Here is a 14,602-nt window from a genome sequence, read left to right on the forward strand (position 1 = left end):
CCATTTGCCCAATGTGCTGGATATATAAAAAAAACTAGCGGGTAAGAGCAGCTTCACACCAAAGTCCCGGTGGTCCGATTTAGGCAGAATGGGAGAAAGCAAAAAAAAAAAAAAAAATGGGGAAGCGATAGTGAGACGCTCTAGCTGGAGAGAAATTAAATCAGTGGCCAAATGATTGCGCGATTGCCCATTCCCCAAAGACTTGGGTATCATTTGGTTGAAAGTGTCTCATAATTGGTTTTCGGCCATGTCAGACACTCGCAATTCCCTTACTAATGGCTGTGTTAGGAACAACTGGGCCTCCTGGGTCAGAGCAGGACAGAAAATAAGCAGACGGCAAAAAAGCGTACCCGCCTCTCGGATAAGAGAAAAGAGGGATGCGGGGACGGAGAGCGACGCCAAGAAGGAGAGTGTGTTGTGAGCTAAGAGGAAATGAAGTGGCAATAAGTGCAGCCAAAGGGGAAATGCTCTTCATCGTGAGTTTAATACATCAGTCTGGGGATTTGGCAGCCCGCCACACAGCAATTGTTTACCTTTTTGCTCACTGGTTGCATCTGCTCTGTTTTGTAAACGGCATTAAACTATTCGCCCGTAAACACCGGAATCAATAACAACTGCTAAGGGAATTCCCTTTTTTCCCCGTTTCTCTCCTTCCCTCTCTTTCCGTCTCTCCACCACCTGCCCCACGCTCTCTCTCCATTCCGTCTGTGCTCGCTGCCAGTCAAGAGCAGTTTGTGTGTTTGTATGACAGTGTGTGTGTGTGTGTGTGTGTGTGTGTGTGTGTGTGTGTGTGTGTGTGTGTGTGTGTGTGTGCGTGCCCATGGTGCATGCTATGGAGCTAGCGATGGAACCCACAGGAGAGGCAGACGGGAGGAAGACTGATGGCTCGCCAAAAATACCTGCTCTGTTTGTTTGTTCTGTTTACGTTACGTTGTTGTCATTGTTAAAAGCTACAAACCGAGACCGGACTCACACAAACACGGCTCGCACTCACCTCAGCGCATACTGACTATTATACGTCAGCTTCTTTTGTGATTTATCCGATAATATAAGCTAACATCGATTTTTGTCTGGAAGAACATCATCACATGGTACGGATGATGTCTTTTATTTCAAGATCTTATTTTTGCCGGCTTTCAGCAACGGCCCGTCCCTCATTGATTGTTGCCGCCCTGACCTTTGGCTGAACCCTTCCGCCCGCTCGTGTCCCCGAGTCATCGGGCGACTCGCCGTGTCGTATGACACACCTGGGTGCTTTTAAACACACCCTCTCCATCAAGTTGCTTTGAGAGCTTCCATTTGCCCTCACTGTTGTGACAAAGGTATAATGAGCTTTAGATGGCGGTGTACTAGACGGCTATGACTCTAGGGCTATTTGTCTGGCAAGACAACCATAAATACTGATACAGCTGGAGGAGAGGAGGGGAAAGGGGGGGCCCTGTTAAACATCAAGGTCATGGCCAAGTGGAGAATTATGTGAGGATGCTAAATGGACTCCAATGCTGGCAACCAAAATGATGCTCTAGAAAAGGTGATGACCAGCATAAGGATGGAGTGGCGGTTGAAAAAGACGCTACGCTCTGATTAGCGGTCGGAGAATCCACAAAGCCACTCCATCCGCCTCATCCATTTTGGAGTGTTTACACCGAAGCTCCGAGGCGACGTGTCGGTGTCTTCGCAAATAGACACGGTCGGTGTTGCGTGCTTGAATGTGCGAGATGGCCTCGTGAGTGTCAGCCCGGGTCACGCCTGCGTGCAGCATTGTCCCACCGGACCCCATTACGGAAGAGTTGCCGAGGGGGCGGTTTCGTGCAGTTTAATTGCACATACGCAGCAATGCCACCACGCACCAAATAATCATTCCGGTATTCACCCGCCGTTTCGTACATGCCTGCACACACACACGTGCACATAAATAGATATGTACGCTGACAATTTGCAAAAACAGCAACAAACTCGAGGTCAGGCTATATTGCATGGCGGCCACAGGATGGCAATTATAATCCAAGAGTGACATGTGCAAATGTGTGCCAAAGTGTCCTCTCTAAATGAAGTTATTCAAAATGACCAGCTTTACACAGTGTGCCCACAAACATAATCTCATAATCACCCAGACATCGAGAGCGGGTCAAACCTCAAACGTGATTAAGAGACGATTCCCTGGGGATACTGTGTTGTCATATTGTCAGATTTTGTTTAACAATATATATATTAAAATCCAGGGGCTATGATGTCACAATTATCCCCCCCTCTCAATCATCACAGCATGTTTGCGAGTCAAGGCTAACGCTGAGCTCATCCAGTCCCAGATGCCTTTGCAACGGAGCTCATTTAGGCAAACACAAAGTATTTGTGCATGTGTCGGGGAGTATGGCAACATATTTCCCCGCCACCCATTCTCCCGCTTAATGCGGAACATCCCCCGGGTGATGTGTTTGGCAGCCTCCGAAATGGGAAATCCATATTTGCCAAAAAGGGGTCATTTTCGGGTTAGGGGGGGAAAAAAAAAAAAAAAAGTTTTGTACCAGGAGAGCTGGATGCGCACATGTGACTTGTAGGGGGTGCCGAGTTTTGCATATTCTCACTGTCTCTTTGTTTATGCGGTGCATTGGGAAAACATGAATGGGTCGATATTTATAAGAGGTGTCGTGCTAGGCGAGGCTGCGGGTTGTGGGTGTTTTGTGATGAGCGCATGTCAGAAACCTACTTTCATGAAATTGTTTATTCTCGACTGAACTGTAAACTTTAGCGCGGCTCTCAACTTCTCCGTATCTGTGTCACTCCAAACATCCACAAACATTTCATTCTCTCCACAGCGCCGATGGAAGTTCCCGTGAAAAGTCGGAGCTTCAGTTTGACCGCCCACCAGTTGAAGGCCTTAACCCGCCTGGCCTGCACACTGCTGGCCTATGAGAGCAACGTCAAAGAGATGGTCACCAATGAGATTTTTGTGAATTGCACAGGGGACGCTCCCTGTGTCAAAGGTAACGTTACATGGAATTTATGATATGAGGAAAAGTCTCCATATTTCCAAAGGAACTCGTTCAATGTCAGCCACTGATCACAAGTGTAGAAATGGCGCCATTTTATAAAAACTTCTGTTGCACTGTTGCCCCGCTACCCTATGCTAGCGGTTTTGGCTCATTAGCGGTCCTCAAAACATTTCAAATCTAATTTAATTCACTTAATTTATTTAATTTAATTTAAATCTAATTCACAATAGGAGCATGTCCACCTTCCAATGACACAAAAATAAAAAATAAAAAAATAACTCCACCTTGGCACTTAATGTTTTGATTTTAATTCTTGGCATTTAATGAGTTAATATTGATACCAAAAATATATTTTCCATTCAAAAGTGAATCCTACAATTTGAAAAAGAACATTTTTCTTCCCTCCAAATAATGTCTTTCTCATTCGTCTGGCAACTGGTTCAGAATGAACATTATCGGACAGAATCGGAGTAGAACATTATCGACTGTGATTTTCCACAATAAGACTCAGTTCTTTTTATTTATAGCCGTATAAGTGTCAAATGACTCTCCCTATTATTGACATTAAAGCTCGAGCGAGTTTATTCATCAGCCTTGGCAGAGGTCCGGGCTCTACCGAGTACCGTTCTAGCTGTCGAGAATGAATTTACTTTAAGTTTCCCCTTTATTATCCTTTCTCAGTTGAACTCTCCGATCATAGAAATAACGGAGAGCTTTTTGGCGCGTGTCATAATTTCCATAAAGGTTACATTTATAAAAACAAGACTTGCAGAAAGGCTCAATTTACTGAGAGGTAAACAGCCTTTAAAGGCCAGTTATCCAAGTCATTAATTCCAGGCAATCAAATGGCTTAATTACCAGAAATTCATTAAACGGGCTTAAAGGTCAAAAAGTGATGTGCTGGCTGCTTCCTTCTTCTTCCGTTGCGTGCGCTCGTGTTCGCTTAAATTGCCTCGCCTGGGGTCTCACTCTTTGCCTACTGATTAGGATACTCTGGCCTTGATGTGCATGCTTTTTAATTGCAACCCAACCCAGCATCTTGTACTCTTGTCTCACGTCACATCCCCCCCCCCCCCTTTCGGCACATACGCATCCACATAATATCCCCTCCCGGAATTACCCCTTCCAGACTGCAGTTTATGCCATCTGGGTTGAATTGGTTTCTAAACCCCTGAAAATTAGACTTGTAACGGCATCACCATTAGCCTTTACCACCTGTTCCCCCCCTCCCCATCTCCTCCTTTGAGCTATTCACTGATACTCTCTGGTTACCACATCTTATTTTGACTAGTAGGTCAACAGCAGGGAATTTTCAAAATACAGAATCACACTTGCTTTCATTTTACACACCATGAGAATAAGTCATAATGATCATGCAGTATATCATTAGTATTTATTTAAATGGGTCATTTGGTCCTTCAATGGTCATCCTATGGACTCTGACCTTTTTTTTTTAATTCCATATAGGCATTTTAAAAAAAGCTAAAGAGGAGCCAGATGTGGCAGGATTAAGCAGGACATTCCCAACACCAACGATTCACACATCAGAGGTGAGCTATGTTCTCCTTAGAACCTAAAAGGACTCAATGGAAGCAGGAAGATGACAGATTGATCTATTTTGCTCTTTTGAAGGTTCTGGACTTTGATTGGAGGTCAGCCTTTAGCGGACTGGTCCCTCATATGGCTCACTGTGTCAAAGTGGTGCTGGATGATGTTTGTAGCAAGAGTCTTCAGCAGGAAGAAGCCCTTCATTCCTTGCCTCACTACTCAGTGTCGCTGGAAAGTTTAAGTGGACGCAGGAGCATCCATGACAGCGACATAAATGTCACTGATGACGACTACTCACCCAGAGACACTCCGAGCATGGTAGCTAAGGTATGCCAGAAGAACTGGAACAGCTCTCATTGCTTCTTCTGAGTGTCAAAATTTGTCTGGGCAACTTCATTACATGTAGGTCAACGTTTTATAGATTAGAGACGTTCAGGACAAAGGTTATACATGCATTTGCATTCGAAACCACAGACGGGACCGGTCTGGTTGCGATGGAATATACATCATGAATTCATAATTCATAAACATTTCAAGGCTCAAACTATGCAAATGACTTTTGGAATCATTTTAACATTCACAGTATTTTTGAAAAAGCTGCAAAAAGGACTACAAAAAAAAAATCTCACTTTTCTTTGCAGTTTGCGCCTCTTTAGAACAAATTTGTAATCTGTCTTGTCTTGACTTCTTTTCTTTGTGGCTCTTTGGAATTAGCCTGCCAATGGCAAAAGGAAGCACATTAGGTAATATTTAATTCCCTGCAATAAAAGAGAGTACTGCGTAATAGTTAGAAAAAAAAATAGGAAGATGTGTCTTCATTTGGCAAATAGTTGGCGCCGCAGGACTGCAACATTCAAAATAACGATGGTAGAATTCTTTCATTCTAATCCTGCCGGTAAAAGCAGCATTGCATCAAGCGTATTAACTTTGTTTCAAACATTTCCTTTTTTCTCAGTGAATGGTATGATTTTTTTTTTTTTTTTTATTGAGGATCCCTTGATCCCTTTCAATAATATATCGCTAATCTGTTATACCTCATTTGTTTGCATGCACTTAATTGATTTTGTAACGCAAGGCTGTAAAGTAGATGGTCACGTTCTTTAATTTGCGAGTCTCTTCAACTCAAGTGTCCTCGCAGCCAGTGCCATTGTGTGACTCGGATAACTGTAAAAGTGCTTTGAAGTACACTCCAAGATCGCAATCTCCTCAAAATGCAGCTTTTTATTTGGTTGCTTTGATTTTTATTCCCCCAAATGTTTGTGCTTTAACTTTCATCGCCTTCACTTTCCCTTCAGTTTTGTATTCCAGTGGTGGACGAGCTGGATGCCTCGCTACCTCTGGCAGCCGCCTGCAAGAACAGCTCACTCCTGGAAGTTCCATCAAGCTTCGTGGAGGCATGCAGCCGGGCAGCTTTAGCCGTGCTGGAGCGTTTAGAGCAGAGAGCCCTGGAAGTCCCGTCCTCTCTCCCACTGGGGAACCTGCCTGCTCTGTTAGCCACTTGCATTTACATACTCCATCGATTGGAGCGCTACCACGCGCGGCTGAAGGACTCAACTTCTACTTTAGCCAAAGTGTAAGTTGGCGTGCATCTAGCGCGGGGGTTTGAAAGAAAATGAAAATGAGTGGCAAGTGGTAATGACACCCATATTGCGTCTACATCTGGTGACTTTTTATGCTTCATAATAGCCCCTTAACCTCCGCCCTCCATATATCCCCTCCAAAGGCATCGCGCTTGCCCTCCACGCTCTTGTTTTTCCACCTCTGGCCCACTACTCCGACACTTGGCCTGTTCCCCTTCTGGGTCGTAAAATACTTTTCCTCTCCTCACTAGTCGTTCCCCCTCTTTCCAAGCTTCCTGCCCCCCCCCCCCGCCGTTAAACTCTCACCTCTTTCTGGAAAGTATCAAGGCAGGCAGATTTAAAGGAGACAATATGTCAGAGTGAACTTTCACAATCCATCACGTTTTTCATGATTGTTCAAGTGGCGCAGTTTACACGAGTGTTTTTGTCGTCTTTTCCTTTCTACCGCAGCCACTTGAGTTTGCTGCCTGTTCAGAAGTACCAGCAAACCGTCGAGGCCTTGAAGGAGCAGCTGAGCGGTTATTGTATCCAAGTTTGCGCCACCTGTGTGCTTCAGGATGCCGAGAGCCACCACTGGGCTGACCCCAAACCATTTTATGAGGTAAACTCAACACAGGAGAAATACACCATGCCAAAATAAGAGAAACTGTCATTGAACAAATGTTTGAAGATGAAAACAAATGTTTGTAAAGTCTGCAAAATAAATAGAGTTACCAATTCTTAAAAACGTACGTTCAAATAGATTCACGAGTACATATTTATACGGAATGCAAAAAAAAAAAAAAGCAAAACAAAATTGCAAAATATTTGAAACTGAACATATTTACTCGCCTTACATTAAAACAGAAAAATAGAATTTTCACTTTTTTTTTATAACTTTATGTTCCTCTCTTTCTTTTATTCATATCCATGTTAAAAGTAAAGCCGTCTGTACGTTGCCGTGCGACTCGGATACCGTAGGATTTTTTCGGAACCCTCTGGAGCTTTCCCGCGTCTTCTTTTCATTTTCCCCGTTCATTCCCGGCTCCCCTTTCTGAGCGAACCTCCTACTATGAACTTCCTGAGAACATCTGTGGCTTCCATGCTAGCCCAGGGGCTCTGGGGGCTCAGCTGTCTGAAGTCTGCAGTCTACAGTGGGACTGTCTGGAAAGTAGCAAAAGGGCCCCTGTGACTTGGCCTCCTACCTTCATGCCCTCAAACCAATGGAGAGCTGGCTCGCCTCTTTGGTTCTATACGCTGCTTTTGCCTCTTTGTTCCCGCCCGCCCGCCCGCCCGCCCCCCTGGGTCAACGGTGTCGGGCAGACCTGCTGTGCGCAGGTGTTCGCTTTTGTTCAAGCACGCCTGCGCCTCTTTGTGCAGATGAGGCCATGTGTGTGTGCTAAGATGGATGCATCAAATTTCTCTCTCCGTGCCTTGGCTCTTTCTCCAACTCCCACACTTTTTCTCGTCCTAGAGAAAGTTATCGACGTGTGGATGAATGATCGGCGAGAAAATATTTCATGTGATATATTAGCAGCATGTGTACAGAAAAATACTGGAGGGGGGGGGGATGTTAAGTGGAGCCAGAATGCAAAAACTTCGACATCAACATTCACATATGCTTTTGGATCTTGCCGTCTGGATTTGTTCTCTCAAGTCCACAGGCATAGGATGGCGGCTTAATCCCGGACGTTGAGTCCGGTCACGCTCCCATCAAACGCAGATCCCTAAATGACTTGCTCCTGGGAGGAAAAAGACAGAAAAGACGTAAAATATGAGATGGATGAAGTGAAGTGGGAAGAAAATGAGCGCTTTTGACACTTTGGTGAGCCATGTGTGATACAATGGCTTATTGTTGGACCATAAGGATGAGGAGTCTCCTCTTTGGCCTTGCTCTCAGAGAAGGTTTCAATCCCCCCCACCTTTCCTAAACGTGAGTGTAATGTGTTCTCCAGTTCTGGACTAAAACCCCAACGGGACAAGAAACCAGGTGGCCCGACCGCTGAGACGTTCACCTTTCTTCTGCTTTCTCTCACTCTTTGTTTTTGTTCTTCTTGCTTTTTTTTCGGTGAGAAATTTGACAAAATAGCTTCATCTCTTAACCTCCTTTTACCTCCCACAGGGTGAACGCTGTTCCTTCTCACTGCAGATGTGGTTCTACTTCCTGTGTGGTCTCCGTAGTGATATGTGGGCCGTCCTCCCGCCAAAGTTAGCCAAAGATTTGCTGGGACAGGTTCTGTCGGAAACACTACGGGTTCTGGTGCAGAGATACGCTAGGGCCCGACCTTCATACAAGAGACACCTGCAGATAAGGTAGATACTTCTAGACAGAATCATATATCCCGACCGCCCTTGACACATTCCTTTCCTCGTGTACCAGATGTGACATCACAGCAGCGCTGCTGTTCGTGGAACATCTATTGTGGAGCGTGTGCGAAAGTCCCGAATCCTTGCTTCGTCGCGACCCGTCATCGGCAGTCACCATCATAGCGGGTGGATCCGACTGGCCCTACCAAATCCATAGCTTGTGCGAACAGCTCCTGACGGTCCTCGTCATCGGCACGGCGCCGCTAACGTTGTTGTATAGGTTTGTGTGTCGCTAAACGTCAGCTGTTGAACCGTGTTGTTCACAGTTCATGTTTGAACTTTTTCTTTTCCAGAACATTTATGGAAAACGATGAGTCAACGCCGCAGCAGTCGAACAAGCCTGCGGTCCATTGGCTAAATGATCTCCAACCAAACATCTACACAGAACAAGCCATACAGTATGTATTGAACGCAACTCGGCAATCAATCGTAATCCAACGAGAACAATTCTGTTGTATGTGTACATGTGATCATACCTACACGTGTGTCTGGTTACTCGTGTGACCTCCAAGGTGCAGTCAATCACTCACCCTTGACTCCCCCCACCCCCCTCCTCCCCTGTAATCTCCCTCACAGCCAGAGGTGATGTCACTGCTCGCTGATGGCGCACAAATCAAAGGAACCCCCGCACTTGTGCTCCAATGTACTGGCGAGCGGGAATTAGTTTACTTTTATGACCTCTTTATTTTTTTTGCTCCCACCTTTTTGCTTTGCATGCAACGGCGCCAGTGGGGCCTGGTGGTGGCTTGAAGCCAGACCTACAACATACTGGATCGGGACTCGGAGGCCAAATATTACCTTAGCCCATAAAATAAAATAAAGAAAACACTGTCATGATTATTAAATGAAACGATAATAAAATCACAAAGTACATGAACAAACCATCCAGACCCACATGCTTTAAACAAATTATTTCCAGCCTCATCAAAACAACCTAACAAATAGTTTGGTAATGTGTTTTTTAAATAGCACTATAAAACACTGTTCTTTGAAAAAAAAATCACAATAATATGATTAAATTAAATTAAAATTAAATACAATAAAAAAATATTATTAATTCATTGTGATGACTTTCAGAAATGTGCGACCTGGCCACTGAGGGGCAGTATGATAGGGTCATGCAGAAACAAGTAAAACAAATTTCACAAATACTTGAAGTGACTAAACACTTTCAGTAATTCAAGGTGTTTTTCCATCAAGGATAAAAAATACATATATTGATATGGTGTCTGTCTACTTGTTTTGCTGCACCGCTTGTTTTCCAATGTCTTGCTAACTTTTGGCAACATCTCCTGTCCATCTGTCCGTCTTCTCTCATTCACTCTAAGCCCGTGTGTGTGTGTGCGTGCGCATGTGTGTGAGGTTCCACAATCCGACTAGATTTATCAGTGCAGTTAAAAGAGGATTTCTTCTGGATTTGCGGCCGCACTGACATCATAAATTGCTCTGTCAGATGGAGGCATAGTTTGCCTCCGTCAAGCAGCGGGGTGCACGGCGCCGTAGCTTTCCCTCTCAAATAGAATGCTTAATTTCTGTGTAGACGTCCCCCGTGAAGCCTCCCCGCCTCCTTGCGCCTCAGACAAACTCCGTCCATGCCTTCCATTAGCTTTTATTGAGATGTATAAAGTAGCATGCCGGCGTGCACACATTCACACTCGCACGCATACACACTGAGTGGTATACACACACGCACACGTTTGCACACGTCGAGGATACGGCTCATTACCCACAGCTGGCTGCAGCCTCTTGGTTATACAAAAGATGTAGGAGGGGGGTGTATATTCATGTATTTGGCTGTCTCCCAAATGTTAATTTGCTTTTAGCCGGCCACGATTAGAGCTAATTCCTTCCCGGTGCACATTGTGAATACAAGCGAGAGTGAAGACATTTGCTGAGTCGACAGAGGGACACTGAAGGATCTTAACCTTGTTGCGTGGATTTAAATCACAGTGGTACCTTGAAAGTTGAAAGCAATTGGGTGTTTTGGGGTTCTGAAGCAACTTTTTGTCAGAGGAAATCATGGGAATTTATCACGTCTTAGAAAGAAAATTATTATTTAAAGTTATTGACTCAAGTAAAAAATCCTCCAGTCAATTACTTAAGGTAGTAGAAAAAAAAAAAAATCTAATAATTGAGTGACATATAAATTGGTCATTCAAGCACGTCTTCTATTGTAACTCGGAGGAATTTAATTTCACATACAATGCCCGCCTGGTCTATATGAAGCTATGAAACGACTTTCTTCCATTCAAGCACATATTTGATTTGTGTCTGTCTCATCCACCATATTGAAGCATATTCCCTCCTTTGTTGTCTCTTACCTGACACTGCAGAACTGTCAACTTGTTTTTCCATCCCTCCGCTCTCAGAGACGGCCTTGTGGGCCAGGAAGCCTCCGAATGTCAGCTCCGGCTGCTGACCTCTGACCCCGGATTCAATCCCAGGTTGCTACTGCGAATGCTACTTCACAGAGACTGCCACCTGCCCCGTACGCTCCTGCAAAACTCTTGTAAGTCATGTCCGGGTGACCTTTTATAGACATTGCTGTGCACACACAACTTTGAAACGATACGGTCTGAGAGAAGATTTAAGATTCTTTCATCTCCCCCGCCTCCAAATTCATTTTTCTCAACAGAATATAAATCATTTGGTGCGCGTTACCCAACTCCGTAACGAAGCTCTTAACTTTTACAGACATCAAATGATCTCCCTCTCGTTTTATTAGGTCATCATTATCATCATCCTTGCCATCATCATCATCATCACCCTCACCTCGGTCATCAGCGCCACTAAATCAATAGAGTGCAGTAATAAACACTCAACAGACCCAAGCAGCGCACATATGCTGACCTTTAAAGATTTTGCATTCCTCCTCCTCTCCCTTTGTACCGGCAACAGTCTAACCTTTAAAGACTGTTGTGCGCTCGCACATTAATTCCCATTATCGTGACCTCATTAATAACAACTCTCGCCGCGCCGTTCTCCGGGCCGACCGGAGAGTCTGGCTCCGAGGCGCTGGGATGCCTCGGCGCCGTATATCAAGGCGGAGAAGCGCTGACTCTTGCGTGTTATCGCAGTGACGGCCTAATTAAGCGAGAAGCGGGAAGACTGAAAGCTTACACTCTCCTAAGCATCTGTGGTGGCTTTGTGTGGGTATACAAATTGGAGACAAATCAGCAGAAGGTGTCATCCAAGTGTTAGGTCAACACACCCTGTCAGCTTCTTCATTGTGTGTTCTCTTGACACTTGTATTCAGTTTGTTTCTTTAAAAGTCGAACTTATCTTTTTGTATGGGGATCATGTTGGAGTAATTGGTTGTATTCATCCTATTCATGTTTTCTGTTACTGCAGTTTGCAATGCTTTTTACCTGCTTCAAGACAATAGGAAACTCCCCGCTGACAAGTCGAATAAATACAATAAAATGAAACTTTTTTTTCCATTTAAAAAATAATTTAAGATGTAATGAAATTAAATAAATATCATAAAATGAAATCACTATTTTATTTAAAAAATAATTTAAAGTGTAATTAAATAAATATAATAAAAGAAAATGAAATATGTCCCAGCAGTTGGGTAACTAAAGTTATCTGCTGTGCCATAATCAGAGAACCCCACTTTGTTCTCAATCCCGTTTCCACGGACCGTCACGGTCACATGACTGATACCCGGAACGTTTCCTCCTTGAGGACCAATTACCAGACAGGCAGAGAACAAGATAGTGGCACAAACCACCTAATAGACTGATTATAGGTCGGCTCGGTTCAACACTTTACAAGTGTGTTAGATGTATGAGAGGGGAACAAGTGAGTGACATCGCAGAGAAGAAATCATTTCTCATTTGAATCTTCAGTCGTGAAAATAATGACCATGCATGGGATCAAAAGTGTTACATTTTCGTTCCAAATCATTTCAAATTCATCCACAGAGAGCCACATTACAGCACACTTGTTCACGGTAACCATGGCAACATTGTTTGGTGACGAGTTTAGTCTCTCACTCCACCTCACCCTTGACTCTAATAAGGACCCGTGTGATAGAAATGAATGGCTGCCTATCATTTCAAATCCAAAAGTTCAACTAATTGCAGCGCTTTACTTTTTTTTATATGCCATCTCCCGACGGCAACCCTATTCAAATAGCTGTCGACTCTGACAGACCGCTGGATGTCTGCCACCTCTGGAGCAACGGGCCTCTGCTCAGCAACCCCTGTCAACTTAGCACACACACACACACACACACGATATCGGCAGCGCGTATAGACATGGAGAGTCGTTGGACACACACCTCCGTCAGCCTCGTGCTTCGACAGCTACCCCAGAAGGACACCCTGTCAAAACCTCTTCCCTTTCACTTCCCGTCTCCATGTGCTGTATATCCCACAGCCGGGGGGGCTTTGAAATCTGCTTCTCTTTTTTTTTTTTGTACCCTCACAACCATCGAACACAGATGTGAGTTTTTCTTCCCTTTCTAATCCACAATACCTTTTGTTCGTCCATTCTGTTAACACATGTCAGAGTGAGCCTTGACATTTTCCAATGTTTTTTATTTTCTCGTGGAAGGAAAACAAAATTGAAATGATTTGGATTATGTGTAGCATACACCCCCTGCTACAATGAGCTGTTTTTTTTTCTGGATGTTTTTCCTTTAAAAGTATGAATAGAATAAAACAAACCGTCGTCCTTGTTTCAGTTGTTGACATTTTTAATAGTTGTCGTCTATGCTATGTATACATTGTGTATGAACTACAAAATTAAGCAATAATATGATTATATTTTCTTTGGGAGGCTGTTAATTACCTTAGTCTTGATTTAGACTTTCCAGAATTATAAAATAGAGAATCATGTCTTTGAGTCAGTTGATTTTCAATGGATTCTAAATCTCCCCTCTCCTTTCTTTCCAGATTTTTGCCAAGAAAGCCAACCACAACTACCCACACAGGAACGCAAAGCAGGCGATGCCTTTGTCGTTGTGCTTTTCAACATTTGTACCTGGCTGAGTGACACCCCCAAGGCCTTAACTCAGATCCTTCAACCATACCTGGAGAGTTTGCATGTATGGCAACATCTCTACACTCTGGCGGGTAAAGTAGCCTCCAGCCATTGAATAAAATGAATGACTTTCTTCCACAAGGTCTTGTCTTTATTATCGCCATGTGAATGCTTGTATATGTCATTTCTAAAGGCTCCCGCTGTAGTTCTGCGCTCTCCGTCAAAGCTGCATTTTACTCTCTAGCCCGTATAAAAAGACACCCAAGGCCGAGACTTGACCGCATCATTTTAGATGTCAAACACTTAAAGCTTTGCTGTCTCTTAGGAATATTTAGATATTATATAAAAGTGCGATTGTCAAGATAGAAAAATATTTTTAACCTAAAATATATATATATAATAAATATATTTTGCTATATTTTTTAAGTGCGATTGAAAATGTTTTTTAATATGAAACCAAAATGAGTCATTTGTTTCTTTTTGGAGATTTTTGGTCTGACAGAAGGAATAAATTAAAACCAGATTGAGGGATTTGCTCAATGTCATCCAACCATCATTTATTCCCACCGGCTGGTTACTTTAAAGATTGGATCGTACCAAATCTTTGTCCCGCTCAGTCACGAAGGGAACGTTCGTAAATCAGCCAGAGAAGTTTCACTACTTCCCCACTTATGTCACACATCACGCATGGTAGTCGCGAGCGGTTTCAAATCGATACACGAGTCCATACAATAACGCTGGGTGCAAAGTGGCAAAACCAAGTGACTTTGAAAAATAGGTCTAGGTCTCACCTGCCTCGGCCTAGTGCCTCGTCAAACAGCTATATCATTTTGTGTTCCGCTCCGGTCTTTTTCTGTGGGTCTGAGGTCGCACATTTGTTAGACGTCCCATAAGATTTCACAGCGCTTCCAATACCGCCAGCATACTTTATCTGTCCCGTAGCCTTTGCTTCTACGGCGGCAGCTAGGGGAAATTTATGGCCGCCATACAACTTCATGCGCTGGCTTCGCAGCCATCAATACGAGCCGGATATGAAAGGGCAGAGCGACGGAAGACGTACTGTACGGCACCTTGAGAGGGTACTAAGACTTTCACCGTCGGCCCAATGAAATTGATTGAAAACATCTGAATGGGGCCGGTTATTAC

The 14,602-nt window shown here is 44.0% G+C and overlaps 1 protein-coding gene across 2 annotated transcripts in view; it reads left to right on the plus strand.

The window, feature by feature from the left end:
• kiaa0825 (KIAA0825 ortholog) overlaps nucleotides 1-14,602 on the plus strand; it is a 74,330-nt gene that overhangs the window by 12,704 nt on the left and 47,024 nt on the right. For both annotated transcript variants that reach the window (XM_085910458.1, XM_085910459.1), the window contains 10 exons: nucleotides 2,817-2,984; nucleotides 4,461-4,543; nucleotides 4,626-4,868; nucleotides 5,837-6,114; nucleotides 6,572-6,722; nucleotides 8,223-8,413; nucleotides 8,481-8,687; nucleotides 8,761-8,865; nucleotides 10,837-10,976; nucleotides 13,369-13,548. In XM_085910458.1, the coding sequence (XP_085766584.1) occupies nucleotides 2,817-2,984; nucleotides 4,461-4,543; nucleotides 4,626-4,868; nucleotides 5,837-6,114; nucleotides 6,572-6,722; nucleotides 8,223-8,413; nucleotides 8,481-8,687; nucleotides 8,761-8,865; nucleotides 10,837-10,976; nucleotides 13,369-13,548 (1,746 nt within the window). The remainder of the gene's footprint in view (nucleotides 1-2,816; nucleotides 2,985-4,460; nucleotides 4,544-4,625; nucleotides 4,869-5,836; nucleotides 6,115-6,571; nucleotides 6,723-8,222; nucleotides 8,414-8,480; nucleotides 8,688-8,760; nucleotides 8,866-10,836; nucleotides 10,977-13,368; nucleotides 13,549-14,602) is intronic.

This window comes from Syngnathus leptorhynchus, chromosome 4, assembly GCF_054491065.1.
Source record: "Syngnathus leptorhynchus isolate UIUO chromosome 4, UIUO_Slep, whole genome shotgun sequence".
NCBI classification, from domain to species: domain Eukaryota; kingdom Metazoa; phylum Chordata; class Actinopteri; order Syngnathiformes; family Syngnathidae; genus Syngnathus; species Syngnathus leptorhynchus.